The 27,851-nt window shown below is 40.8% G+C and overlaps 1 protein-coding gene across 1 annotated transcript; it reads left to right on the forward strand.

Annotated features, from left to right (window-relative positions):
• Positions 1-2: 2 nt before the first annotated feature.
• On the forward strand, positions 3-27,851 carry REEP5 (receptor accessory protein 5). The gene is made up of 5 exons (XM_070938737.1): positions 3-354; positions 1,864-1,957; positions 15,782-15,920; positions 23,938-24,106; positions 24,933-27,851. The coding sequence occupies exons 1-5, from the start codon at positions 237-239 to the stop codon at positions 24,980-24,982; spliced, it is 570 nt and encodes a 189-aa protein (XP_070794838.1). The 5' UTR covers positions 3-236; the 3' UTR covers positions 24,983-27,851.

The following is a 27,851-nucleotide window of genomic DNA, read 5'->3' on the forward strand; positions in this document are numbered from 1 at the left end:
GTGCTGACGCGATCGCACACGGATCCCACGCAGTGACGTCGCCCTTCTCCCTTTTCTCTCGCTCTTCCTTCCAAACCTACTAGGCGAGAGGCCGACGGCTGGGCTGTTCCGCGCGAGAAAGGCGAAGAAAGCATCAAGCTCCGCTGCGGGAATTTTGCTCCGGCGGATCAAGCTCTCGAAACGTGAGCGGAGCCGAAAGCAAAAAACCGACAGCCGCGCCACGAGGGTCTTGGGCAATGACGGCGTCCATGAGGGAGAGATTCGACAAGTTCCTGCGCGAGAAGAACTGCCTGACCGATGTGCTGGCTAAAATTGAGAGCAAGACCGGCGTCAGCAGGTCCTACGTCGCCATCGGTGAGTGTTTAAGCTTCATCCCCCACCCAGCCTTTGCAGGGGGAATTTGGCCCGCCGAAGCTTCGTTGTTCTCTAATGGGGGGGGGGAGTAGGAATGGAGGCTTCTCTGGAAGACGAGCCTCGCCTTGGTGGACGTTTGTTTGGTTTACTCGCAGATGTTGGCCTTGGCTCGGCTCTGAAGTCTTTCTTCCCTTCTCCAGCCCATGGCCCAGGGACAATATGGGTCTGTGGGAGATGCTGCAAGGACTGACGCGATATTTCCAGTTAGGGAAGGTTAGCCAGCCAGCCTTGTCTTAAGTACGCAGCCTTCCCCTCTCCGCTTGTTTTGTTCTTCCGCTGCACCCTTAGGGGATAGTGAGAACGTGACTGCTATCCTCCACCTCGCCACAACCGAGATGGTGGCATGCAGGTAGTCCTCGACTTACAACCACAATTGAACCCCAGATTTATGATACTGAGAGAGAAATTTCTTCGGTCAGCTTTGCCCCCCTCCTCCCTCCCCCTTGTACGACTTTTCTTGCCACATCTGTTAAGCGAATCACTGCAGTTGCTAAATTAGTAAACCGGTTGATAAGTGAATCTGGCTTCCTCAAAGACTTTGCTTGTTGCAAAAGGGGATCGCATGACCCCGGGGACACTGTAACCGTCATTAGTGTGAATCAGTTGTAAAGCATCCCGAATGTAAATCGTGTGACCATGGGGAGGCTGCAACCGTCATAAGTGTGAAAAATGTCACTTTTTTCAGTGCCATTGTAACCTCAAGCTATCACTAGGTAAACTGTTGTTAAGTCAGAGGGGTCCAGAAGCTTCAAGTACAGGTATACTTGGAGCTTCTGGACCTCCTTGGCACCTACCTCTTTCTTGCATATTTATTGATAATCTTGCAGGGCATCTTGTGAGGGTAGTTGGGAGAAATGCTGGCCACAGCGCCTGGGATATTGAATGATGAAATAGTAGGCTGGCTGGCAGGGCTCCAGTTACAGCAGATGATTTTTTTTCCCTTACAGTTGTCCCTTCAGGGCAACTCCTAAGCATTCTTGGGGGGGGGGGGGAGGGCTTGGAAGTATAAATGGGATCAGTTCCTCAGGAAACAGAACTCCCCTCGGTAGTTTTAGGAAAATCATATCTGTAGGTAAATAATGGAGAGGGAGAAGAGTTACTCCACTGGATAGTAATTCGCTTGCTGACCTGTCTGGGATGAACTGAAGTCTTGATTTCCTCTCATCTGGCATGTATCCCTTTAGTATACCAGGTTAGCTCTTTCTTACATTCCTGTTTTTTGTCCCTACCCTTTCCTATATCTTCTATCTGAAATCTGTAGGTAAATGGCAAGCTGACTTCATCCTAAATGTAACTTTTGGTAAGAGTGACTGAGCTGAAAGTTTGGCCCTATGGAAATATTTTTCCATTTCCTCTCTGCTTCTGTAACAGGACCCCTATTATGTTTCCCACCCATCCTAATAAGTCTCCATCCTGATTGATGGATTGACTTTCTGCTTTTTCTTTCAGCCATTATTGCTGTGCTGGCTATTTACCTGGTTATTGGCTATGGAGCATCATTGCTGTGCAACCTGATCGGATTTGGTTATCCTGCATATATCTCGTAAGTATTCTGGCAGCTAACCCTTCTCTTGCTACATGCTGGGAGTTGGTTTCAGGTGAAAGATAATATTATTTCTCATCCATTTGGTTGCCAATAGTTTGCAAACCATTACACCGTGGAAACTGGGCTTTTATTCCCAGGCAGTGATTGCATTTGCCAGATTACTTTTGAAATAGGCCTGGGGTATTTTAGAGATTGGGAATGGGAAGACTAGATGCAGATGCTAACTGCAGGCCTGATTGTAGTCCTTTGCATGTTGCTGCAAAGTTAGAACCAGCCATAGACTAAAGATGAGGGGAAGAACCAAGGTATTGTGATAGTGTCTTTCTTTGTGTATTCCATCTCTTACTATGGAATCTACATGTGCTCAGAAGGAACAAGACTGAAGATTGCTGCTGAATGTTTTCAGCAGCTGATTTGAATTACAGTTAGAGCTACAGCTCATCATGCTATAATTTTCCTGGGAGGATTGGAAAATGTACACTATCTTCAGCGAAGTAGGTTAGGATGTGATGTTAGGATGCCCTAATTACTGGAGAGAAACAATTTCAGACTGCATTTCGCTTATTTAAATATAAGGAGTCCTGTAGTAAAGGAAACCTCAGGGTGATTTCATGTGGGGATGTCTACTGTTTACTGCTGCGGTATGGTATAAGAACTTGGTATTTGAAACTGCTGGTGCAGATCAGACATTAGAGGCAGAGCTTTTCAACTCTTTTGTGCTATTTCTAAGATGGTTGAAAAATATTCAGCTTTGAATATTGTCCAGCATGTATTTGCATGTATGAATCCCACACAAGGGCTAAAACTAGCATTTCACTGCCATTTCTAGTTTCGGTTCATTTCTTTAAATAATATTTGGAGACCTGTATTTTTCTTAAGTTTCTAAATCACTGCAGTACTTCAGCAATAGTTAGAAATAGTGGGACATTTGAATGATATATAATCTGTATTGCCTGTTTTAAAAAATAGTACATTCTAAGTAGGACTAATTAAGAGTTCAGGATTTCATGTCTTTGTTGCCATCTATTGATGATCCAGATTTTCAGCTCAGAAGAACATAGGAGATCTGTAACTGGGACTCTGTTTAAAAATATCTAAAATTGGAATCAGGGCTAGGAAGGTGTTGGGGAAAGGGGTAAACATTAATAATACATTACGGTAATTATTTGATGATACTCTGAAGCCGCATTTTGTGATGGTAGAAAAATAGCCAGATAGCATATGAGTCAATATGTTCTTCTGCTATAAGGATAATAGATTTAAATTGATTAAATAGCACAAATAAAGAATTAAATTCTTCTGCCTCCAGCACTGAAGTCAATTTAAATGTGCACTCTTGCTGCTATCAACAAAGACAAAAATATATGGAAATATCCCACATAAAGTCACCTTTCAATGAAGAAATGACCTTAATGGAGTATTTCATATCACTCTTGCCAATTAGTTTGAAGGCCACCGCTATATTGCATTATGTCATCTCTGCATTGTGTTTTGCTAACTTCCATTTTGATTATAATAATGGTTTACAGAAAACCTGCATGTGTACATTCCTCCTTAGCTCCTTTAAAAACAAAACTGCAAAGAATGAAAGGTAGCCCAGAACTGACAGAAAAACATAGATTATTCCTGCAACACATACTGTTTTATTTATTTGTTTGTTTGTTTGTTTGTTTGTTTGTTTCCATTTCTATACCGCCCTTCTCCAAACAGGACTCAGGGCGGTGAACAGCCAAAGTAAAAAACAGAACATACAAAATTAAAAAACAGTTTAAAATAATTAAATATTTTGGCCGTAAATTAAAACAACCCAATTTAAAATCAATTTAAAATTTAACTCAAGCCAGCCCAGCTAGTTTTCTGGGAGAACAACAGCTGCTTTAGTGTTAAGACAACATTGGCTGGATTAGATAAGTGGAGATCATGAGTACAGATATGGCTTAACCAATTTTGCTCCGTGATCTCAATATGGACAATCAGTTTCACCTTGCCGCAATATTGCTTACTTTACACGTGGATCAGATCTGTGCCTTTATTGAATACAAGCTCTCATGCACATGTTTGTTTGATTTATTCATTATATAATGATTAGCTAATCCACACTTTTAATGTAATACTTCTCAATGTTGCCAGTTCACATCTATGGAAATCAATTTTATCTCCTTTGTTCCTCCCAGTTTATATCTTAATTTCTTTTGTTTCATAGACCTGTTTTGTAATACTTTGATAAAATACTAAAAAACTCACAGCAACATTTCGAAGCTGCTTCAAAACTGTTTGAAAAGTTTGTACTTATCATAGTGCCTCCCTCAGATAAACTGCTTTCTGTTCAGAGTTTAATAACTTCTGTATTTTGTGGTTGGAAATGCACATTTCCTGTAAAAGGTACCATTAAAATTTAACTCATTGGTGCAAGAATGTAGCAGAAATGAGTCAGTAAAAATTGCATACAAGTAAAAGGGGTGAATATCCAATAGAATGCATTGGGTTCTTTATGACTTATTAAATATTGATCTCCCAGCAAGGATATAATGCAGCTTGGAAAGACAGGTCTGTTGAAATTGCTTTTCCAGATGCATAAACATGGAACAGTCATCTCAAGTATCACAGCAATGAGGACAAATGGTGAAGAAGTGCAGCATGCATGACATGCAAAGAATGTTTGGGTAGAATGGAAAAATGGATAACCATTGGGTTTTTCATATGCAAAATGTTACACATATTAAAATAGGCAAAATGTGATACAGCATATGGACTGTTCATACAGTTTTAAACTGACTATGAATGCAAATTGAACGCAAATATCTCTGGATCAGTTTTTGTTGTCCAGTCCTGTTGTTGTTGTTGTTTTTTATATGGATCAACAGAGTTTTCCTCCAAAATCCCAAAATATAATTCAGATTGCTTATGTAATTATATAGTCATGAAGGTTGTTTGTTGGGTAGCTATGTAATCCTGAAAAAAGATGCTGCTTTAAAACATTACAGACAGGTGTTATATTAGCATTTCAATTTGCTCTGAAGCAACTGTGAGAAATTAAATTTGAAACGTTGCATAGCTCTCATAGAATATTTTGTAGGCATCATAAATCTGTTAAAAGGAGGACAATAGCTTATGGCTACATGAATAGGTAGCATTTATCGAGGTGTTTTTTTGCCCAGCATCTCAGAAATTAAGGTAGGCAAAATCACCATTTAATTAGACAAGGGCAGGAGATTGGCTGAGTAAATAAGAGTGTTGCTGTCTCAGATTTAGTTACTAACATCTCTGATTGGGCTGGAAAAGACTTAATCTGAAATACTGAAGTGTATTTAAGGTCACAAAAGTGCTTTTTCAAAAGATAACTGGATTTTTTTTCCCTTGGAGAAAATTTTGCTTCTCATCCAAGAAGCTTCTTGGACCTGAAGAAACTTCTTGGATAAGAAGCAAAATGTCTTCAAGGGGGAAAAAAAGTCCAGTTGCCTTTTGAAAAAGCACTTTTGGGACCACCATAACTTGGATGACAGAGAATCTCCATAGACACCTACATTCAAGGCTGACTATACTGGGCAAATTCTTGAGGACAAAAACAGCTCCTGTTCTTGATTAATTTTTTTTAAAGTAAAAACACTTTCAAATTAATTAATTTTAGTAGTTCTTCATATTATATTTCTCCCTCAGGTATCATTTTCTGCTCTTGTGATTTCATGCATAAAACTTATTTTATTCACTTTTTTTAAAGAAAGGGAGTACTTGGAAGTACTGGAAATGTGGATGATATCTTCCTGTAAAGAAACAATTATATTGCTGACTGAATTTTTCAAAACATAAAGGGGAAGAAGGAAGAAAAATTCAAAAAGTTCTAATTTATATCTTGTCCCATCACTGTTAACCACAGTATGTCATGCCTTGATAGTAGCAATTTCCTCTCTTATTTGCTTGAGATTGCTGTTGTCTTGTATCCAACTCTTGAGAGTTAAACTGTTATTCCAGTACTAACATGACACATGCATTTCCTGTATTATTCCTATATTAACCAAGGACAGCCTCAAGGTGTGTGAAATCTATTACACTTTACCACTCATTATCTTGCAGGGAAACTCAGGTTACTATTAATGTTTTTCAGAAGTGTTGAAAGTTACAGGCCAACCTCTCTTATTATGGTCTTTTCTCAGCCAATCATTGTCCTGTGATTGATGATTAGGGGACCGTAGGCTAAAACATATAAAGAATAGTTGCTGGAATTGAATATGTCTAGTTTAATGAAAAGAAGGACTGGGGTGACATGATAGCATTATTCCAATATCTCAGGGTCTGCCACAAAGAAAAGGGAGTCACGCTATTCTCCAAAGTACCTGAGGGCAGGATAAGAAGCAATGGATGGAAACTAATCAATGAGTGAAGCAACTTAGAACTAAAGATAAATTTCCTGACATAACAATTAACCAGCGGAACCACTTGCCTCCAGAAGTTGTGAATGCTCCAACACTGGAAGTTTTTAAGAAGAGATTGGATAACCATTTGTCCGAAATGGTATAGGGCAGGGGTGTCAAACTTGATTTCATTGAGGGCCACATCAGGATTGTGTTTGACCTTGGGGGGCTGGGCTGGGTGTCGCCAGCTCTATGTCACTTGTGTCAGGGGTCCCTGTGGTGACCTGAGTGCTCTGCCAGAGAAAATGGGCTCCCGAGCTTCGGTTTCGGCTGCGACAGCATCCTGCAACCCTCTGCCAGCAAAAACAGAGCTCGGGAAGACCGCATGCAGCCCTCCCGAGCTCTGTTTTCACTGGCAGAGGCACCGTGGGCCAGTCCTTCACTGTTACCAGGGCAGCCCCACGGGCCAGCATCCCATGGGTCGGATCCAGCCCCCAGGCCTTGAGTTTGACATCCCTGGTATATCTCCTGCCTAAGCAGCGGATTGGACTAGAAGACCTCCAAGGTCCCTTCCAACTCTGTTATGCTATGCTATGCTGTTCTGTTCTATTCTATTCTATTCTATTCTATTCTATTCTATTCTATTCTATTCTATTCTATTCTATTCTATTCTATTCTATTCTATTCTATCCATTAGCCCTATACTTCCTGTGTTCCTTTCAGAATCCTTACCCTTTTTTTTCCCACACGCATATTCCCTCCAGGGATCATTGAGAGGAGTTGAGAGCAGAATTTAGTATTTCATTTGGAGAAGCAGAGGGTTACCACTTCCTCTGTATTTGTCAATTTCAGACACTTCCCCTTCTGAGGAAGTAAGAGTGGTTGTCCAACAACTAGTAAGTTCCAGTTTGCTCATTCTACAGACCTAGGTAGTTGTACAAATAGATGCAAAATATGCCTTCCTCATTTTGGGAGTGGTTTCTCCCATGTATTTATTTTGCATTATTTTTAAACTTGAAAGATGCTCAATTGGAGAGCCAGAGTAGGGACAATCAGTTCACAATCCACAACATGAGCAGATTTCTACAGAAAGACTTATCCTATTATGCCTGCCATGCCTTAATTGGTGGAAACTGTCTGCATTATTACTGACTTCTGAAAGAATACAGTAATAAAGTCAAAGAAAAAAAATAACAGGTAGTGCTTGATTAATTATGGTAATTAGGACCGAACACTCCGTCACTAAGCAATGTGATCATAAAGCATGACATCATATGACCACATCAATTTAACAACAGCAGTTTCAACACTTTCAGTTCTAGTTGTTAGGTGGGATATTATGTGGCTACCATTTGCAACCTCTTGCTGGCTTACTCCACTGACTTTGCTTGTCAGAAACCAACAGCAAAGGTCACAAATGGTGATCACATGACCACTGGACACTGTGACTGTTGTAATTGGGAGCTGGTTGCCAAGAACTCAAATCACGATCACATTACTGTAGGGATACTGCAACAGCCTTAACTTTTTTTTATAAAAGTTTTTTTTATTTTTTAAAACAAACGCATAATATATCAATCTTTCTGTGTGTCTTCTTGTTGTTTCTTCCATGATTTCTTCTTTTTATTACTCCTCCTATCTTCATTTCTCCTTGATGGTTTCCATTTCTCTGTTGCGATATTTCCCCCAAATTATAATACATTTAATATAACATTCTCCTTATTTAATTATCTATATCTCTTTTTTAACCAATCATAAAATTTCCCCCATATCTTATAATAATCCATATCCTCTCTCTCTTTAATCATCAAAGTTAATCTGTTCATTTTTGCACAATCTAAGATTTTTTTAATTATTTCCCCTTCCAAAGGAATTATCTCTGTTTTCCATCTTTGTGCAAATATTATCCTTGCTGCCGTTATTATATGTATATATCAAGTATATATTTTCTTTACTAATTTTCTCTGGTAGTATACCCAATAAAGCTCAGGTTTTAAATCAATATGTTGTTGGATCATTTCTTCTAACCATGTTTTAATTCTGCTCCCGTAGTCTCTAGCTTCTGGGCATGTCCATCATATATGATAATAAGATCCTGGTATTTGATGGCATTTCCAACATTTAGCTGATTTGTCTTTAAACATTTTTGTCAATTTTCCAGAGGAATATGCCATCTATTAAACATTTTATATTGATTCTCTTTATATGCAGTGGACATTGTTAGTTTATAGTCCCTTTCCCATAACTGTTGCCATCTATCGAGCTCAATTGAATATCCACAATTTTTTGCCCAAGCAATCATTGTTTACTTGTTCTCCCTCTAATTCCATACTAAGCAGGAAGCTATAGATTTTTAAAATTATTTTATCCTCTCTTCCCATGAGTATCTTATCCAAATCTGTCATTTCTAAGTAAAAACCATATAATTTTGCATCTTTTTCATGCCTTGCTTGTATTTGCATATGCGTGTACCAGTCTATCACAATCTCTTGTTCTTCCATTTCCTGTTTCCCTTTCAATTCCCCCTTGTCTGTATGGAAGTCTTTTTTAAAAAAAAATTTATTGTAAACACATTAAAACAAAACACAAACATACAACATTTATATCCATAAACTCTTTTTTACAGCTTTTCCATAGTGATCCTTTCTTAGTATTTACTATTTATACATATTTTAACTTTATCTTATTCCATATTGCTATCTTTATATCTAAAAATATTTCTAAAATTAACCATATTTGGGTGTGTCAATGCTTCCATTGTTGATAACCATATTGGAATTTTCACAGAGTATTTATCTCTAACCTTCTCCCACACTAATAACAATGCATTTCTTACATAATGTCTATGAAAATACGTATGCGTCTTACTTGTACCATACCATAAAAATGCATGCCATCCCAATTGCAAATCATGAATTAAGAGCATCTAAACAAAAAGTTTTTGAAAATGCGAATAAACTGGGAAGATGGTTAGCATACAAAATAAAAAAAGAAAAAGAGAAGAAAGTAATAGAATACTTACAAGATGAAAAGGGAAAAATACATTATAGAGGTGAAGAAAAGAAGAGAATATTCAAAATTATTATGAAAATTTCTATTATCCAGAGAAGATATCTGAAGAGAAGATAATACAATTTTTAGAAAAATCAGACCTACCTAAAATACCCGAACAATACAAAGGGATGTTAGAAGAGAGAATCACAATGATGGAGCTAACAGAAGCAATTAAAAAACAAAAAAATGGGAATGGACTACTGTATGGACTACGAGTGAAACTATATAAAACATTTCAAGAGGTGTTAAGCAATGCAATGCTGGAATTATTTAATGAACTTTTATTAAAAGCAAAAATGCCAGATTCCTGGATAGAGGCCTCTGTAACACTTATACCTAAAGAAGATTCAGATTTGCAATTTATAAAAAACTATAGACCGATTTCATTATAAGATTTTCTCTTCAATAGCGGCGAATAGACTAGAGAGACTGTTAAATGAATTCATTCACATGGATCAAAACGGGTTTCTACCTAAAAGGCAAATTAGAGACAATATGAGGATAATTTTGAATATGTTGGAGTATTATGAGACACATCCAGAAAAACAAATGGCGATGATATTTCTAGATGCAAAGAAAGCTTTTGATAATGTGAATTGGCAGTTTATTATAAAGCAATTACAGATAATGGACTTTGGGGAGAGATTTATGAATACTATAAAAACAATATATGATAAACAATCAGCTAAGGTAATGATGAATGGAGAGATGACAGAAAAAGTTAAGATAACAAAAGAAACAAGGCAAGGATGCCCATTATCCCCATTGTTATTTGTATTGACTCTAGAAGTGCTAAATAGAAATATAAGACGAAATGAAGAAATACAAGGGATGAAAATTAAAAAAGAGGAATATAAACTATAAGCCTTTGTGGATGATTTAGTATTTATCTTGGAAGAACCCCAAAAAACAGGACCCAAATTATTAGAACAAATAGAGGAATATGGAGACGTAGCAGGTTTAAAAATAAATAAATAAAAAACAAAAATTTTGGTAAAAAATAGTACAAAAAAACAAAAGGGAGAAATTGGATATACAAATTGTGAAAAAAGTGAGATACTTAGGAATACAATTAACTTCAAGATGTGTAACAATAAAAAAGGATAATTATTATAAATTAAAAAGACAAATTGAGAAAGACTTGGAAAAATGGAAAATTTTGCAACTATCATTTATGGGAAAAATAGCAATAATCAATTACCAAGGTTATTGTTTTTATTCCAGACAATTCCTATAAAAATTGAAAAGACTTATTTTCAATACATTAAAAAAATAATGAGGAAGTTTATATGGCAGGGAAAAAAGGCAAGAATTAATATAAAGATGCTACAAGATGCAAGAATAAGGAGAGGATTTGGACTGCCGAATTGGGAATTATATTACCAGGCAGCAGCACTGATGTGGATGAAAGAATGGATCGAATTAAGAAATATAAGATTACTAACTTTGGAAGGACATGATTTGCAATTGGGATAACAGCCATCACTTTGAGGTCCATCTGTAACTCTCCTTGTTCAGCACCATCAGAATGTTGAATAGCTTTTGAATAAGTGACCTAACTGAAGACTATGTGTACCAATTACCTTGCCTATCATGACTCACTCACACAATAGGAAAATATCTATTCAGTGAGTTAAAACAGATGCGGATGAGATAGGAGAGTAGGAAACTTAAAGATAGGGTATAGTGTTTTAACTTAGCTTTTCCTTTTAGAGAAGCAAAACCTTTTTTTATTAATACAACTCTGAACTTTGTTGCTTTCTTTCCAGGTTCTCTGATAAGAGAGAGTCTGTGTGTGTACGTATAATGTCTATCTGTGTTAACTTTTCATTCCACTCCTTTCTCTCCTTTGTCAAGCTAAATTATCTTTCACTTAGCAAAAAAAAAAAAAAACAGTCATGGTGCGATCCGCATTCTCCCATGTATATTTATTTATTTATTTAGCATATGGCTGGTCACACACAATATTAAAACACTTCATTTTTACAGGTTAAAACAGTTAAAGAAAATAGAAATAACATTTCAGAGTTTAATGTCGAGTTTGGAGATCCAGTCAGTAGCTGTCGTCGTTACGCAGAGGAAGTCCCTAAAATCTCCTGGATACCTTCTGTTAGAGCATTCCCTCACTATATGTTGGATAGTCTGTCAGCGGCCCCCACAATCGCATTGTGCTGAAGGTGTCTTTCCCCATTTATACAAGGAGTCGGTACACACCCCATGAGTCGTTCTAATTCTATTGTATGTCACCCATATGTGTCGAGGTAGATTAAATCCTGGAGGTATACTATTAGGATTAATATGCTCAGAAATATCTTGGGAATAACTATTCCACGCTTCCATCCACTTTTGTGTGGGGTTCTGATGATCGGCCAACAGCTTAAGCGCTGTCAAGAGTGGTGGGTTTCTTGACTTTAATTGGCATCTTAAGAGATCAGGAATGTAGCCATAAATGGGTAGAGAGGAATTTAACAGGATCTTACTATACTCCCGAATGAGAGCTTCTTGTCGCATAAGTGCAGGGGAAGTATGTGACTAAGAACTGGTAACCAGTAACTAGGTGTAGATTTTATGCACCCAGTAATTAGCCTCATCGTATGGTTGAGTTGAACATCAATAAGTCCTGTATGTGAGCTGTTTACCCATACAGGTGCACAGTATTCCGCTGCAGAGTAGCAAAGCCCAATGGCTGCACATCGAAGAGTTGGGGCTGAAGCTCCCCAAGTTGTTCCGCATAGTTTTTGTAGAATGTTATTTCTGCTGTTAACCTTGGCAGCCATATTCTGAATATGTTTTTTAAAAGACAGAGTCCTGTCTAAGGTATTTTGGTGTTGCCTCATATGGGAGCAATTTGTTGTTTAGGTATACTTGTATAGTCCCCCATCTTCCCACTTCCCACTTTTTTCCCTTGTTCTTCTGCTAACAGTCATTAGCACATAATATAATAAGTCAATGGAGAGTTGTGGATATTCTCTATTTACTTAGGGGGGATAATGCTAAATCCAATCCTGAAGGTTCCCTGGATTTTTATCAAATTCAGTGAGACGTTCAGGTTGAATTTAGAAATTCCTCCCCAGGCATCTATTCATTTGTCTGTTTTGAATAGTATGCCTGTCGATATAAATATGGTAAGAAAAAAAAAAGTCTGCTACCAATTTTGGAAATATAGCTGAATGCCTTATTCAATATATTCATCTGCCTTCAATAGTTACTCATTTTCAGTAGAAAAATCTACCCTTTGCTGTCTCGTGCAATACATGCTTTTTGTTAGACTATTTGCAGCTGCTTACTGTTGACAGAGTCACTCAATTCGCACAATTACACTATGCCATAATGTGATTGGCTTGTTTTTGGCTGAGAGTAATATTAGAACAAGATGATCAAATAAATATTGTTTATTTTAGGATGATACAGGTAGTCCTATGTTAAGTGATTTTTGCCCCATTCTGTGACCTTTCTTGCCACTGTTGTTAAATGAATCTCTGCAGTTGTTAAGTTAGTGACATAGTCGTAGAGTGAATCTGGCTTCCCAATTTATTTTGCATGTCAGAAAGTCACAAAGGGTGATCACATGACCCGGGACATTGCAATCATCATAAATATGAGCCAGTTGCCAAGTGTCCAAATTTTGGTCACATGACCATGAGGATGCTACAACAGTTGTGTGAAAAATTTTCAGTGCTGTTGTAACTTGAAAAAGTCACTAAATGAATCATAAGTGGAGGACTGCCTGTAAATCATAATTTGAAACAATGGTTTCTTGTTGCCTTACTGATTGTAGTATTGTAGTATTTTAGTATTGTAGTATTGAGCATATAGTATAAAAGGAGTTGCCTGGTTTGTTTGGAATTTCCTGGCATAATTCTGATTTTATTTTGTTCCTTTCCTAAATATCTGGCCAAAAAAGTGGGAAAACAAACTAAGAATTGGTCGAAGAAACATATCCTACAGATATTTTTTTCTTATTAATAATGCTAACTCTAGCTTGTTTCTGGCTTCTTCAAGAGCTTGTAATTAAAGCCATAACTGCTTTAATCAAAATAGGTTGACTGATGGTGTGTCAAAATACTGAATCGTACTAGTAATTAACAACAAAATATTATGCTTCTGTTTCTGCTGCTTTACTCTTACTGTTCTCTTACTGTTATTTTATTTATCCCTTTAGCAGTTCTGGCACCAAAACCAGTTAATCTGGTTTTTCCACCTATTTTACATTATTGAAACCACATGTTTTTCTACTGTAGTTGAAACATGCATTGCAAGTCAACTTCACAGTCTTCTGATGGAAGTCATACCTACTGTAGTCTTGCTCCTCATGTGTTGCTTTTAATCTTTTCTCTGAATTCAAATATACCTTTGTCAAGCAGAATAACCAAGAATAATATTTATTCTTGTGCAATGGATAGCGCAAGTATACATATTTGCATGCATAACTATCATACTAAGACTACAGTATGTAAAACACAGAAACAGAGTATGAAGCAATAGACAACGAAATTAAAGGCATGAGACAAGAAAAAGTAAATGAAGTAGTTATATCTAATTTATATCAGTACCATTGGCTATATTTTTCTATACTTTTCTAACCTTGCACACCATTTTTGTTTCAACTACATCCATATTACAGTTCATGTAAAACTTCAACCCTCCTTTTTTTGTTAATTATCTAATCACCTCCATTCTCTCTCTTTCCTCTCAAACCATTCCCTTATCCATTCTATGTGGCCACACCATTTTATGCACTTTTTTTGCACTGGTCACTTATATCAACACAGCATGTCTTATACTACATTTTTCCATTAATACATTAAACCAGGGATCCCCAACCCCCCCAGTGTGCAGACTGGCACCGGGTCGCAACATGCCCACAATCGGGCCGTGCAAACAAGTGAAGCCCCATCTGCAGGATGCAGGCAGCATGCAAAACCATACTCCCTATGGTCTGTGGAAAAATCTCCACTGAACCGATCCTTGGTGCCCAAAAAGTTGGGGGCCACTGCATTAAACAGCCAACTACAGGCTTCTTTGTGTCCTGCTGTTGTATACCTAAAACTTTTCCAATGCAGAGATATTTCACAGATACACAAGGACAATAAGTTCCGTGGCAGATGAATTAAGTTAGAAAATAATTCCATGAAGATAAAGTGTTTGTATTAGGCCCATGACCAGAATACCTCCAATGCAGGAGTGAAATCCAGCAGGTTCTGACAGGTTCTGGAGAATCGGTAGCGGAAATTTTGAGTAGTTTGAAGACCGACAAATACCACCTCTGGCTGACTCCAGTGTGGGGTGGGAATGGAGATTTTGCAATATCCTTCTCCCAGGAGTGAGGAGGGAATGGGGATTTTGCAGTATCCTTCCCCTGCCATGCCCACAAAGCCACACCATGCCCACAAAGCCAAGCCCACAGAACCGGTAGTAACAATATTTGGATTTCACCACTGCTCCAATGTCCCTTCCAATCCTATGAGTCTATATGATTGGGATAAAATTGAAATGAAAAAATGTTGGAAGTAAGCATGCAATGGGAGCGGCAATGTTTATCTTCCTATAGTCATTCTACTTTGGTCTAATTTTTTTTTACTTGTTTCTGTTTCTTCCATTTCTCCCTCCAGAGCTCGTTATTTTGTAGTTTTCATTAATTCTATCAATCTTTCATCATAAATAATCAAATCAATATTGCTTATCTATTCATTACATTGAAATTGACTAGTGCAGTGATGAATAACCTTTTTGCCGTCATGTGCCAAAAGCAGGGGGAGCGAGGAGGTGTCGCGTATGTGCTTGCCCATACCCATAATTCAATGCCCCACCCGCGCTCCCCCCGCTTTTGGCACATGAGAGCAAAAAGGTTATCAGTGGGCCCAGCAGGCCTGTTTTTTGCTCTCCCCAGGCTCCAGAGGCTTTCTTGGAGCCTGGGGAGGGTGAAAACAGCCTTCTCCACCCACCCCGGAGACCCTCCGGAGGCTGGAAACGGCCCATTTCCTGACTTCCGGTGGGCCTGGAAGGCCCGAAAATCAGCTGGCACACTGGAGCTGAGCTAGGGCAACGCTCGCGTGCCCACAGATATGGCTCCATATGCCACCTGTGGCACATGTGCCATAGGTTTGCCATCAGAGGACTAGTGCATTTGAACAGTTTTACACTTAACTATTCACTTAACTATACATAGATAGTCCTCGACTTATGACCACAATTGTGACCACAATTTCAGCTGCTATGCAACGCAGTTAAATAAATTGTCATATAACTGGACCCAATTTTTTTTACCATTTTTGCCCCAGTCATTAAGTGAGTCCCATAGTTGTTATGTGAATATAAAGCACACAGCCGTAGAATAGGTTATTTGGAGTAGAAAATTGGCCAGGTTTATGTTCCATATGTTTGATGTGGCTTATCTCCTGATTATTTGTTCCTTCAGCATCAAAGCCATCGAAAGCCCTAACAAAGATGATGATACACAGTGGCTGACCTACTGGGTTGTGTATGGAATCTTCAGCATAGCCGAATTTTTCTCTGACCTCTTTCTGTCTTGGTTCCCATTCTACTTTTTGATGAAGGTTTGTAGTTTTCTGCTTCCTGTATGCATATACCTCTCTCAAGAAACATGCATCCCAATGTGAAAGATAAACTTGGATGGTGGAATGACTATAGTGAAATGTAGCTTAATCTTAGCTTATAAAGTAGCTCTAATTTATACAATGAACTTGATCTCCAACTGTGATTTAGTTTCCCAACTTATTAAGTCTTGGTTCTTATAGGAAGATGCTTCTTAAACCAAAACCTATTGGCTAGAATTATTATAATATCCAAGCAACAATGTGATAACAGCATTTCTTCATGCATAAAAGAATAATAAATTCGTGCAAACTTCCATTTGCTTTTAAACATCACTTTTTCAAAATTTAGTATTAGTCTGCTTTGTACTTGCATTTATATATTGGGACAATTTTAAAATTACAGATAGTCCTGTATGCACCCAGATCATGAACACATGACTGCAGAAGGGGGTGCGACATTTTGCAATAGTTAAAAGTGCTTTGCAGCAGGGGTCCTCAACCCCAGGCCACAAACTGGTACCAGTCCGTGGCCTGTTAGGCACTGGGCCATGCAATTGGTGGGCGAGTGAGCGAAGCTTTATCTGCACATCTAGGTTGCACATGAAACCATTCCCCCTTGGGCTGTAGAAGATTATTCTTCCGAAATCAGTCCCTGGTGCCAGAAAAATAGTGGACCATTGCTTTACAGGCCGTTTTCTCTTAAACCTAAGCTATGCCCCAGTATTGGAAAAAGCGTGAAATTTTGCAAATTTTGCAACTGTCTATTTGGGGAAACATGCATGAAACTTATTTTGCTACTTTCTGTTTAGAAGATTTTATTCTCCTAATTATGTACATATCTGAGGGAAGCCAGTTCAAATTACTTTTATATTATTGCCAAGAAATCACACAGCTGTGTCCATCAAGTCACAAGAAATGAAACCTAATTTGAGGGAGAAATTATTTTATTTTAAAATTATTTTTATGAATAGATGTGTCATAAGCAGGCACATTGATTCTCCAACGCGCTGATTGGAGAATCCAAAGTGAGGGTTATTCAACAGTCTAGCAGTCAGCACTGAGTGTATGTGTCTTTAAATTTTCTTCAGACACGCCCCCTTGCACGTCATAGGCTTAGTTTTTATTCACTCAGTCAGCTATTCAGACTTGTTTTCATCCGTCTCTGGTGTTAAACTATTGATTATAAACCTTCACTTTGGATTCTTTTGGTATTTTGACTATTGGACTGGATTTTGATTACGCTTTTGGATTTGGATTAGACTTGGTACAAACGGTGAAACTTTAAGCATTTTTCCTGATCAAAGTAAGTCCTTCTGGTTTGCCAGTCTGGCTGACCAGTTAAGTCTGGGGTAATTTACAAAGATATACCTGCTAGTGAGCAATTTCTAGCTGGGGATTTAATTGACAAGCTCAGGGGCGGCTACTGAGTCCCTGCCCTGCTCTCAGAGGTACACTCATATTTATAAAGCTATTAGTCATGCCGCTATGGAGTCCCTGCCCTGCTCTCAGTGGTATACTCCCCCTATGCAGGTACTAAAAGCACGTTTGGGCTACTTCTGAGTAGCCACGCGTTTTCTCTATATTTCTGTGGGTGGCTGGATCGGCGCTAGGCTGTTTGTGTGTTTTGCGCCGTTGTTTTAAGGCTAGAGGGGCCGCCATTACCGCATGGTTAGTTTCACTTTCGTGACCATGCTTCTTTCACCCGGCAGCAGCCCTGCACATGCGCAGTGGTCAGCAGCGTTTTCTGACTAACTGGGGAACTTGCGCGTGCTCAGTTCCCTCCATTGCATATTTCTGCCCAGTAACAAGACTGTGGCTTTAATTACTTAATTAATTAATTACCCCTTGCCAGCTACAGCGCTGCGTGAGCGTGCTGAGGCAAATTTAAAGTTACAGCTTGCCGGCACAGGGACTGCCTGTGCAAGACCGGCATTGTTAAAGACTGAGGGTCTGAAGCAGCGTCTATAGTAAAAAGAGTCGCTCTAGCGCCCTCAGGTGTCCATAGGAATTACTACAATGTAAAAAAAAAAAAAAAAAAAAAAAAGAAGAAAACATTAACTGTTGCTTGGCCATATAACTGAAGCCTGTTACAGGACCCACCTGTCTGATGTTTCCTGACTCCACACAGGGCATGTCTTGACCTGTGTTTTTAAATAAAAAAAAAAAAGGGGGGGGGGTAAGCTATTTAGCAAAAAACCCCTGTAAACCAACCTTTTGAGGGAAACAATAAATGAAATGAAATAAAATAAAATAAAATAAAATGTAAATAAATAAATGGACCAATGAATTCTGCAGCGTAGATGTATTTTCATACAACAACAACAACTACAACAACAGAAGTTAAAATTAAATAAATAAACAAATAAGAAAGAAATCAGAAATTAATTGAAATTGGTGATGTTTACTTACCTTATCCCCTCGTATCCTCAGCATTGAGATGGCAGACTGCGGACTCTCATCTGATTCGGAACACAGCTCTGAGCCTCCTGTGGCTCCAGCCTCCCCGGGGCCTGCGAAGAAAAAATCAAAAAAACGATCTAAGCACGCAGTAGCGACCGCTGCGGCTACCTCAATGGGGGGTCATAAATCCTCCTCAGCTGCCTCCAAAGACGCCGAAAGAAGACACAAAGCGCTGGAACGTCAATTCGAATTAGCGCAACGACAAGCACTGTTATCTGCTTCGCAGGCGGCTGATTCAGACGCCAGCCCGGAGGAACTGCCTGCTTCACAGTCAGGAAGCATGGTTCCTGGTGGCCAGGGTATCGTCCCTACCACCAGTTACCCTACGCCACCTGAAGTGGCAATTCATTCCGCTGCCTTTTCACACAGCATGGCAATTCCGGTGGATCTATCGTGTAGACGGCTTCCTGCACGTACGCCTCCGGAGGCTACCTTCACCCCCACGGCTGCGGGGCTCCGCCCTGGGGGGCCTTCACATGTCGTGTTCCCTTGCGACATTGAGAGTCTCATTTCTCAGACTGTTTCTAAGACATTGGCAGCGAGTGCTAACCAATCTAGGGTGTACAGCGCTGCGCAACTGAAGGCTAATCCCCCGCCACTTCCGCCTCCACCCCCTCCCCCGTCTTCCCAGGTCTTTCATTACGATGACCAGGCAGAACAACTGTCCTCCCAGCTGGACTCGGCGCAAGCAGACACCTCATCTCTGGAGGACGAGGAGGCCCCAAGGGAAATGGAATTTTCCGATGATGAAGGCCTCCTTCCGGACAGACCGACATTTACTGGACTCTTTCGACCATCTCTGTTTCGGTCTTTGTTGCACAAGGCGAAGGCAGCCACCCATCTGGCTACATCGGAAGGTCTCTCGGATTCCTCGACGACTCCTCAGCCTCATGAATCCTTGTTTAATGTGCCTAAAGCTGAGCCTAACTATATTCCGTGTCCTCAACTATTCACGGAAGTAGTGCAACGGTCTTGGTCCTTGCCATCCTCGTTACCTGCACCCACCGGTCTTGATCGCAAGCTATATTGTTCAGCCCCGTCTCTCCAAGACGTTTTGGCGTTACCTGCTGTCGATGCCCCAGTGGCGGGCTTGACTTCATCTTCTTCGATCCTGTCTCGTGACATTGCCGATGGCCTCCGGACGGAGGACCGGAAAGCGGAACTAACCGCCCGCAAGACGCATAATGCTGCGGCCTGGGCAGTCAAAGCTGCCACTTCAGCGTCATTCTTCAATAGGGCAACCCTCATTTGGTTGCGCCAACTCCAGGAACGCTTGGCCCCGGAGGACTCGAGGGTCCACCAGGATATCAACAAAATTGTGGCGGCCACGGAATATTCCGCTGACGCCTCTCTTAATGCTGCCAAGTTCGCGTCCCGTGCCTTGGTCTCGTCAGTGACATCCCGGCGCTTGCTTTGGCTGAGACATTGGAGGGCGGACATGAAGTCGAAATGGCGACTTGCATCAGCTCCGTATAAAGGGACCCATCTGTTCGGGGAGGCGTTGGAACCGATTCTTGTTGAAGACAAGGACAAACGTAAGGTCATGCCCTCATCATACAGGCGGACTGAACGCAGAGCTGTCCCATATGGCCAGAGGCAGTCCTTTCGGGCCGATCAAGGGACCAGTGGATCCTTCTCAGGACATTACTCTCACGGTTTCGATCGCTCCTACGACAGATCCTCGTTCCGGGACCGTGGCAGACGATCGGCACCAACCAAGCGCCCCTTCAGAGGCACGGGGACCCGTGCCTTTCGGAGAGGGAAGTGACTACCTAATTCACATTCCCATTGGGGGCCGCCTCCAACACTTCGCGACTCAATGGGAATCAACGACGTCGGATGCCTGGGTCATCCAGACCATTCAATTGGGCTTAACGTTGGAGCTTCGCTCGTGCCCACACAACAGATTCATCCAATGCCCCGTGTCATCCAGCCCGTCCAAACGGCGACTGATGGAGAGAGAGATACAACACCTCATAGACATCCGCGCCATAGAACCGGTTCCCGCAGAACACCGTGGGACCGGTTTCTATTCCATCTTTTTCCTTGTTCCAAAACACTCCGGCGGCTGCCGGGGTATCCTAGATCTCAAGGAATTGAACAAGTACATTCTCTACCATCAATTCAAAATGCAGTCCCTGAAATCCATCCTGGGGTGCATTCGGGAAGGGGATTGGATGACATCGATAGATCTTACAGAGGCCTACTTGCATGTCCCAATTCGACAGTCACAACGTCGCTTCCTCCGTTTTGCATACAACAACCGTCATTTCCAATACAGGGCTATGCCCTTTGGCCTTTCGTCCGCCCCCAGGACATTCACAAAACTCTTATCAGCGGTAGCAGCTCGCCTCAGACAGATACCTATCAGGGTACTGTGTTATCTGGACGATGTACTCATCCTTTCAGCTTCAGAGACTGTGGCCAGACGGGATTTGGCTACTGCATGTCATTACCTCCAACAACATGGGTTTTCTCTGAATCTAAAGAAAAGCCATTTGAGGCCCACTACCAACATTCTCCATCTGGGGGCGATCATAGATTCCGTTCAAGGACAGGTTTTCCTGTCTCCGGACCGTTGCATCAGCATCCGGTCGCTGGCTCTTCAAATACTTTCACTCCCGGCCATTCCTCTACTTCTATTGTCCTCACTGCTCGGAAAGATGATATCCTGCATCTCGATCGTTCCGTGGCTTTCACAGTCGCAAACTCCAGTGGTTCATGCTCCCGTACCAACGCTCCCGCCGCAGCAATTCAAAGGCTCGCGTGCAGCTTCCTGCAGAGGTCCGCAAGTCACTCCGCTGGTGGACTTCGCCAGCCCTGTCGAAAGGCTGTGCCTTCCTGGAACCACCTCGCCTTACAGTGACAACAGATGCCAGCCTGTCGGGCTGGGGTGCCCACATGGATTCCGGGGTTGCCCAGGGCAGCTGGTCACAGACGGAAAGTCAGAACGAGATCAACTGGCTGGAACTACGCGCGGTTCGCCTTGCTCTCCTTCACTTCCAGACAACCGTGGAGGGTCAACATGTGCTTGTCCGGACGGACAATGTCACCACAATGGCACATGTAAACCGCGAAGGGGGCACGCGCTCGAGACCACTGATGAACGAGGCGTCCCTGTTGATGACTTGGGCGGAGTCCCACCTTCTCTCTCTTCGAGCCCAGCACATCTCCGGGACGACGAATGTGACCGCGGATTGGCTGAGCAGGACGCTGATAGACGAGTCGGAGTGGCGCCTTCACCCGAACATCTTCCACGACCTGTCTCGTCGCTTCGGAACTCCCGTACTCGACCTGTTCGCCCGACGGGACAACACTCAGCTTCCTCGATTCTTCGCTCGCTACCCGTGTCCACAGGCAGAAGGGATCGACGCTCTCGCCATTCCCTGGCCTCCGGGACTGCTATACGCCTTTCCACCAACGCCGCTCATACCGCGACTTGTCCGCAAGATCCTGCGCGAGAAAGCGGAGATAGTACTCGTCGCCCCTCACTGGCCAAGGAGGGCTTGGTACGCGGACCTCCTGAACCTCTCGGTCGCTCCTCCATGGCGCATCCCAGACGACAGGATATCGCTCAGCCAAGGGGTCATTCTGCACCCAGAGCCTCAATGGCTGCAGTTGACCGCCTGGCGCTTGAGCGGATCCTTCTGAGGCGAGACAACATCTCTGAGAGAGCCATACCTACCATTCAGGCTTCCAGACGGCCGTCCACGTGCCGCATATACAACGCCACGTGGTCCTCCTTCTGTGTCTGGTGCTCCAGGAACCACGTGGATCCTACTTCAGCGTCTGTCTCCGAGGTTGTGGACTTTCTTCAGGACGGCCTGGACAAAGGTTTGGCCCCAAACACACTTCGCCGACAGGTGGCGGCGTTGACTACAGTTCTGTTGGTCAAGGACGGCACTCCACTTTCCCATGATGCCAAGATTAAGGGATTCCTACGAGGCGCAGCGAACTTGAGACCTCCGGCGGTCCACCGCTATCCTACCTGGGACCTGTCTCTAGTCCTACAGACTCTTACACAACATCCATTCGAGCCGTTGGGTTCCGTCAGTCTGCGGCTCCTCACCTTGAAGACGGTGTTCTTGGTTGCGATCACCTCGGCGCGTCGCATTTCAGAGCTGGCTGCCCTCTCGGTTCGGGAAGATCTCTGTGTGTTCTTCCCCAACAGGGTGGTGCTTCGACTGGATCCGTCGTTCTTGACAAAAGTTAACTCTCCTTACCACCGTGGACAAGAGTTGGTTCTTCCGGACTTCTGTCCGAACCCGAGGCGGCCACAGGAGACCCAGTGGCACACTCTAGATGTCCGCAGATCCTTACGCCGGTACATCCGTAGAACCAAGCACTTCCGTAAGTCGGAGGCGCTGTTCGTCTCTTTTTTGCCAGCTACAATGGGACGGAAGGTCTCCTCGTCCACCATCGGGAGATGGCTGAAGGCCTGTATCTCCATGGCTTACATGATTCAGAAGAAACCAGTTCCAGGCAAGATTCTTCCTCACTCTACACGGAGTGCGGCCACCTCGGCGGCCTGGGCGACCCAGGCCTCTGTTGAGGAGGTCTGCAAAGCAGCTACATGGCCGTCGTTGAACACCTTCATACGCCATTACAAGGTTGACTCGTACGCTTCGGCAGATGCTGCCTTCGGACGGCGAGTTCTACAATCAGTATACACCGCTTCAGACACGCAGACGCAGCCTGCCACCCCCCCGGACTAGAACTTGCTTGGGCATATCCCTCACTTTGGATTCTCCAATCAGCGCGTTGGAGAATGAACGTTGCTTACCTGAACGTTCCTTCTCGACGCGCTGATGGAGAATCCAACCCGCCCGGTCAGGCTGCCTGGACTTGGACCTATGCGTATTCTTCTACTGCCTCTTCGTGAACAAAAACTAAGCCTATGACGTGCAAGGGGGCGTGTCTGAAGAAAATTTAAAGACACATACACTCAGTGCTGACTGCTAGACTGTTGAATAACCCTCACTTTGGATTCTCCATCAGCGCGTCGAGAAGGAACGTTCAGGTAAGCAACGTTCATTTTCTAAATCTTTCTTCCCATGTTCTAATTCACAAGGAGATGCAAGGACAAATTTCAGGAATGTCTGCTATTGTTTTGGAGAATAAACTCAGATAGCATATTTCACCAGCTAGGCCACTTCATGCCCTAGGATTATAGATTAGTGCAAAAAGTAATCACACTAAGTTTTCCTTTATTTCCAGTTTATGAACTGATGGAAATCTAAGAGTTTTAGACTGGGTTCCCATTTTTAAAAAAAAACAAGTACAGTAGAGTTTATCTGCAATACATTTAATGTCTTTTACAGTGGTATGCAGGACCCATACAATATTTGTATTGCTTTATTGACTAAAATTATTTACATTGTTATAGTCTCTGTGTAAGATATTATTATCTTCATATCGCAGATGAGATGAGGAGGCACTGCTAAAACTAATTACAGTGAGAACTTCAGTCTAGGAAGATGGCTAAACTATAGCATTAGGATTACTGATATTTACAGTAAATACCACTGTTTCTTATTTGCTCTTTCTGTTTGTACAGTGTGGCTTTCTGGTGTGGTGTATGGCCCCAAGTCCCTCAAATGGAGCAGAGTTCCTTTACCACAGAATTATCCGCCCTGTCTTCTTGAAGCATGAGGCTAAGTTGGATAACGTAATGAAGGAGTTAAAAGAAAAAGCTGGAGAGACAACGGACACCATTACCAAGGAAGGTAAGATGAAGCCAGCAAGGCCAATTTCAAACAAGTCTATTTTGTAGATAATTATGTATTAATACATCATTTTAATGAAGTTAATGAGAAAAAAAAACCCAATTGTATAACAAGATTTGCCGTGAGGAAGTATGTCTGTTTCTGAATTATGTAAGTGCAGAATTCGGTACTGTTTGTTGAAAAACTCAGTGGTCATTTTTTTCCAAGCCAAGTCTCCATACCAGCCCTTCTGAAAGCGTTATTTCTCCAGATGTATATGATTTCATATACATTTCATAGGCTGGGCATTCTAAGAAAATTATTTCAGAAACTCTAGGTTGAGGAAGCCTGCTCTATTAGGTCTGCAGCAATGAACTATAGACTTTGTAGACAGTGAAATTTCAGAAGAAAGTAGAATTGTCATGGAGGAAGATTGGGATACTTATCCTATGTATTCATTTTCCCAAATGGTAGCGGCCAAAAAAAAACACAAAAACCTATCCAAGAAATTAAGGACAAGTACATTAATTAAATATGCAAATACATTTATCTTTTGTAATTTATACTGATTACACCATGTTGAATACTTGTAAGTTGTTTAATTATACAGTACAGTACAAAATTCTGTATTAAAAGGTGAAATAATTCCATTTTAGTTAGACATGGAGTATGTTGACTACTCCATTCCACTCTCTCTTCATTATTTTTACTCCTATATGGAAATGGAAATGTTGTCCCATAGGAGTTGAACATAATTTGGTGTTTCTGCTCATGTAAATGTAACAATAATTTTGAATTACCTTGTTACAATATTGTTAAAAATAATGGATTTCTTTCCTTCTTTTAGTTAAAAAAGCTGCAATAAATTTACTGGGCGATGAGAAGAAGAGCGCCTAAAGCAATTAACTGGAAGAAATTTCTCCTTATCACTACCTTTATACAGTGTGATGTTTCTGGGGACTGTGATACAGTAATTTGAATAATGTTGCCTTGTAAACCTTTTTGAGTTTATTAAAAGAATGTATTGTAAGATTGCTTGCTGTTTTTGCAGTTTTCTGTATTGAAAGTAAGCATTTTTATTTAACGTCACTGCGATAGATGGCATCTAAAGCTTATACAGTTTCTAAGCAGAAAGAAGATTTTCAGTAATGTCTTATTTGCCTTTCATGTAATTTTCAAAAGAAAATATGCCCCAGGCTCTGAATATTACACCATTTGTGCATGCAGCAGCTGTATGTACAAATTTCATTTCATGTTTGACTAGTTCTCGCTATAGCATAGTTTAATATCAAAGTGTAATGATAGTGATTTGGTGTATGTAGTTTTGTATATATACAAGGAATAATAATTAATTAGCCATGTGTGTTGCTGTGTATCTCTTTTCACACAGACCTTCTCCAATTACTTATAATGTTGCAAGAATGTTGCAAGATGACAGTGCTGGAAACTGATTTTCTGTGTGAAGTACAGATTGGTTGTAACTTGCAATATCTGTTTTAGTATATGTATATTGACTTGGCCATTCTCTTTAAACACTGAAAAATGAACCCTTTGCCCAGAGTTATTGAACATCATCATATTGGAAAGTCTGATAGCACTTTTTCTGACTAACACATTTTATTAAAAGGCCTAAGCTTTATTGAGCTGTGGCTCACCAAATTACATGCAGCGAGCACAGCTCATAAAAAGTCTGTGCTTTTTAATAAAATCTGCTATTCAGAAAAGGTGCTACAAGAATGCTGAATTTTTGCTAATGCATAGGCTGGCTCTCCTCCTACAATATTACCTGAGTGATGTAACCAAACAACTGGTATTAAAGCAGAGAAAATAAATTTTCCTCTTCCCCATTGGCACTCTGTTCTGGTTCACTGAACTTCAATCCTGTAATGGGTTTTTATAGTGATGGTGTTTCATGTGAGCAATCCCAGATGATGCTTGCTCAGTTTCTAAAATAAAACTTTAAAAAGGACTCTATTGTGTTCTTTGATGTGTTTTAGTTTATGGCACCATTAGATTTTACTTGGCCCTTGAATGCTATTCACTCTATAGACTTCCCATGGTTTTCAGCTTTATTTTTAATTTAAAAACATACAGCAGCAAGATGAGGGAACATTGTGTGCTTATGAAAGAAAGCAGGTGGGCAGTCAGATCTTATATACAAATATTTCTTTTTCTCAAATGCACTGGCCTAGTTGCCACAAAAAGCTAAAGCAGAGTTCTTCATTATTGGCTACGCAGAAATTCAGTCATTCGATTTTTAACAGATGAACCAGACAAATACGGTTTAATAAACTATGATTAAAAACCCTGGTCTAACATTTGCGAATGTAAGTAGTATTGCTAAAGTGGATTTATTTAAAAGAGGAAATGCATGAATTGCTTATAGACACTATCTGCTTTCAATTTATAGTCATTTCTAACTGTTTAACAATTAATGGTGTTTTAGTGATGTTTCAAAATGTGTTTCCTCAGCAAAGGTACTGTGATGATGTGTTTGAATCCTTCCTCTATAAGGACAATGTTCCATCGCACAGACAGTGAGTACTACTGAGGGAAATATTAAACTACCTGTGCTAATATCTATCAACATATCTTGTAGGAATTAATTCTCCCACTAGCTTAGGGAACTTGCCAATACAGGAACGAATTGGGGCCTGGTGGTTCAGCAGACTAAAAGCATTGTGATTAACACCAGCTGTCTGCAATTACTGCAAGTTCAAATCTCACCAGGCTCAAGGTTGACTCAGCCTTCCATCCTTTCTAAGGTAGGTAAAATGAGGACCCAGTTTGTGGGGGCAATAAGCTGACTTTGTATAAATATACAAAAGTATGAAGGTTATTGCTTAACGCATTGTAAGCCGCCCTGAGTCTCCGGAAAAGGGCGGCATATAAATCAAATTAAAAAAAACAAGAACTATGGTCGTGACCAGAGGGTCTACTGTATTGCTAATAGCACAGAAGCTCTTAAACACACATTTCAAAAGAAAGGGATTTAAAAATAAAATCTGAATTGTAGAGATGTAGTAAAGAACAAAGGGGGGGAGGTGTTTATCAGAAATAGTAATCTCTAGGTAAAAAAAAAAATTCAAACTCAACTTCCAGTTGCCTTCATAGAAATATGCATGTGATTTGATTGACAATACAGAATTGGTTTGCTGATGTCACTGTAGATATTTTAACTTCCCAATCTAAATTGCAATTCTTAGATTCCTGATATCATCCTAACTAGGCCTAATTTTGCTAACCTTTGAGCTGAGCTGCTAGGTGCTGCTCCCTAGCTGAGCACCACGGCATCTTACTGAAACCTAAATCCCATTAGTATAAATAACAAGCACACAAAATGTGGTTTATATGATAATCTATATGATTATGTTCCATGTAGAATGAGATATGTGTCACTAAAGCCAATGATGCACATATTGTATTGTTGCCAAAAATTATTTTTGCTACATATACTTCTTTATTAAGTTCCTTCTGGAAAAATCCACATCATACTTGCAATCATCTGGAAAGTAAAGATAGTAGAATAGAAGTGTGCAAGTCAAACCAGGTCAGGTGGGAAGTTTCCCATTTGGAATTGCACTAATAAAGTTAATTTGCATGAGACTAAGAAAACATCAGCATATAACCTAGGGAAGAGGCTTATTCACTTGACCTTTTATTGCTTCTGTAATTTTATGTCCTTGGAATGACCTCAGTGTAAGGGAATAATGTTGAATAGCTGAAGTTGATAACAGATGTAGAGAATATGTAAATTAAAATTAAA

This window comes from Pituophis catenifer, unplaced genomic scaffold (assembly GCF_029215685.1).
Source record: "Pituophis catenifer annectens isolate HBS135680 unplaced genomic scaffold, rPitCat1.0.hap2 SCAF_2, whole genome shotgun sequence".
Taxonomy (NCBI): Eukaryota; Metazoa; Chordata; class Lepidosauria; order Squamata; family Colubridae; genus Pituophis; species Pituophis catenifer.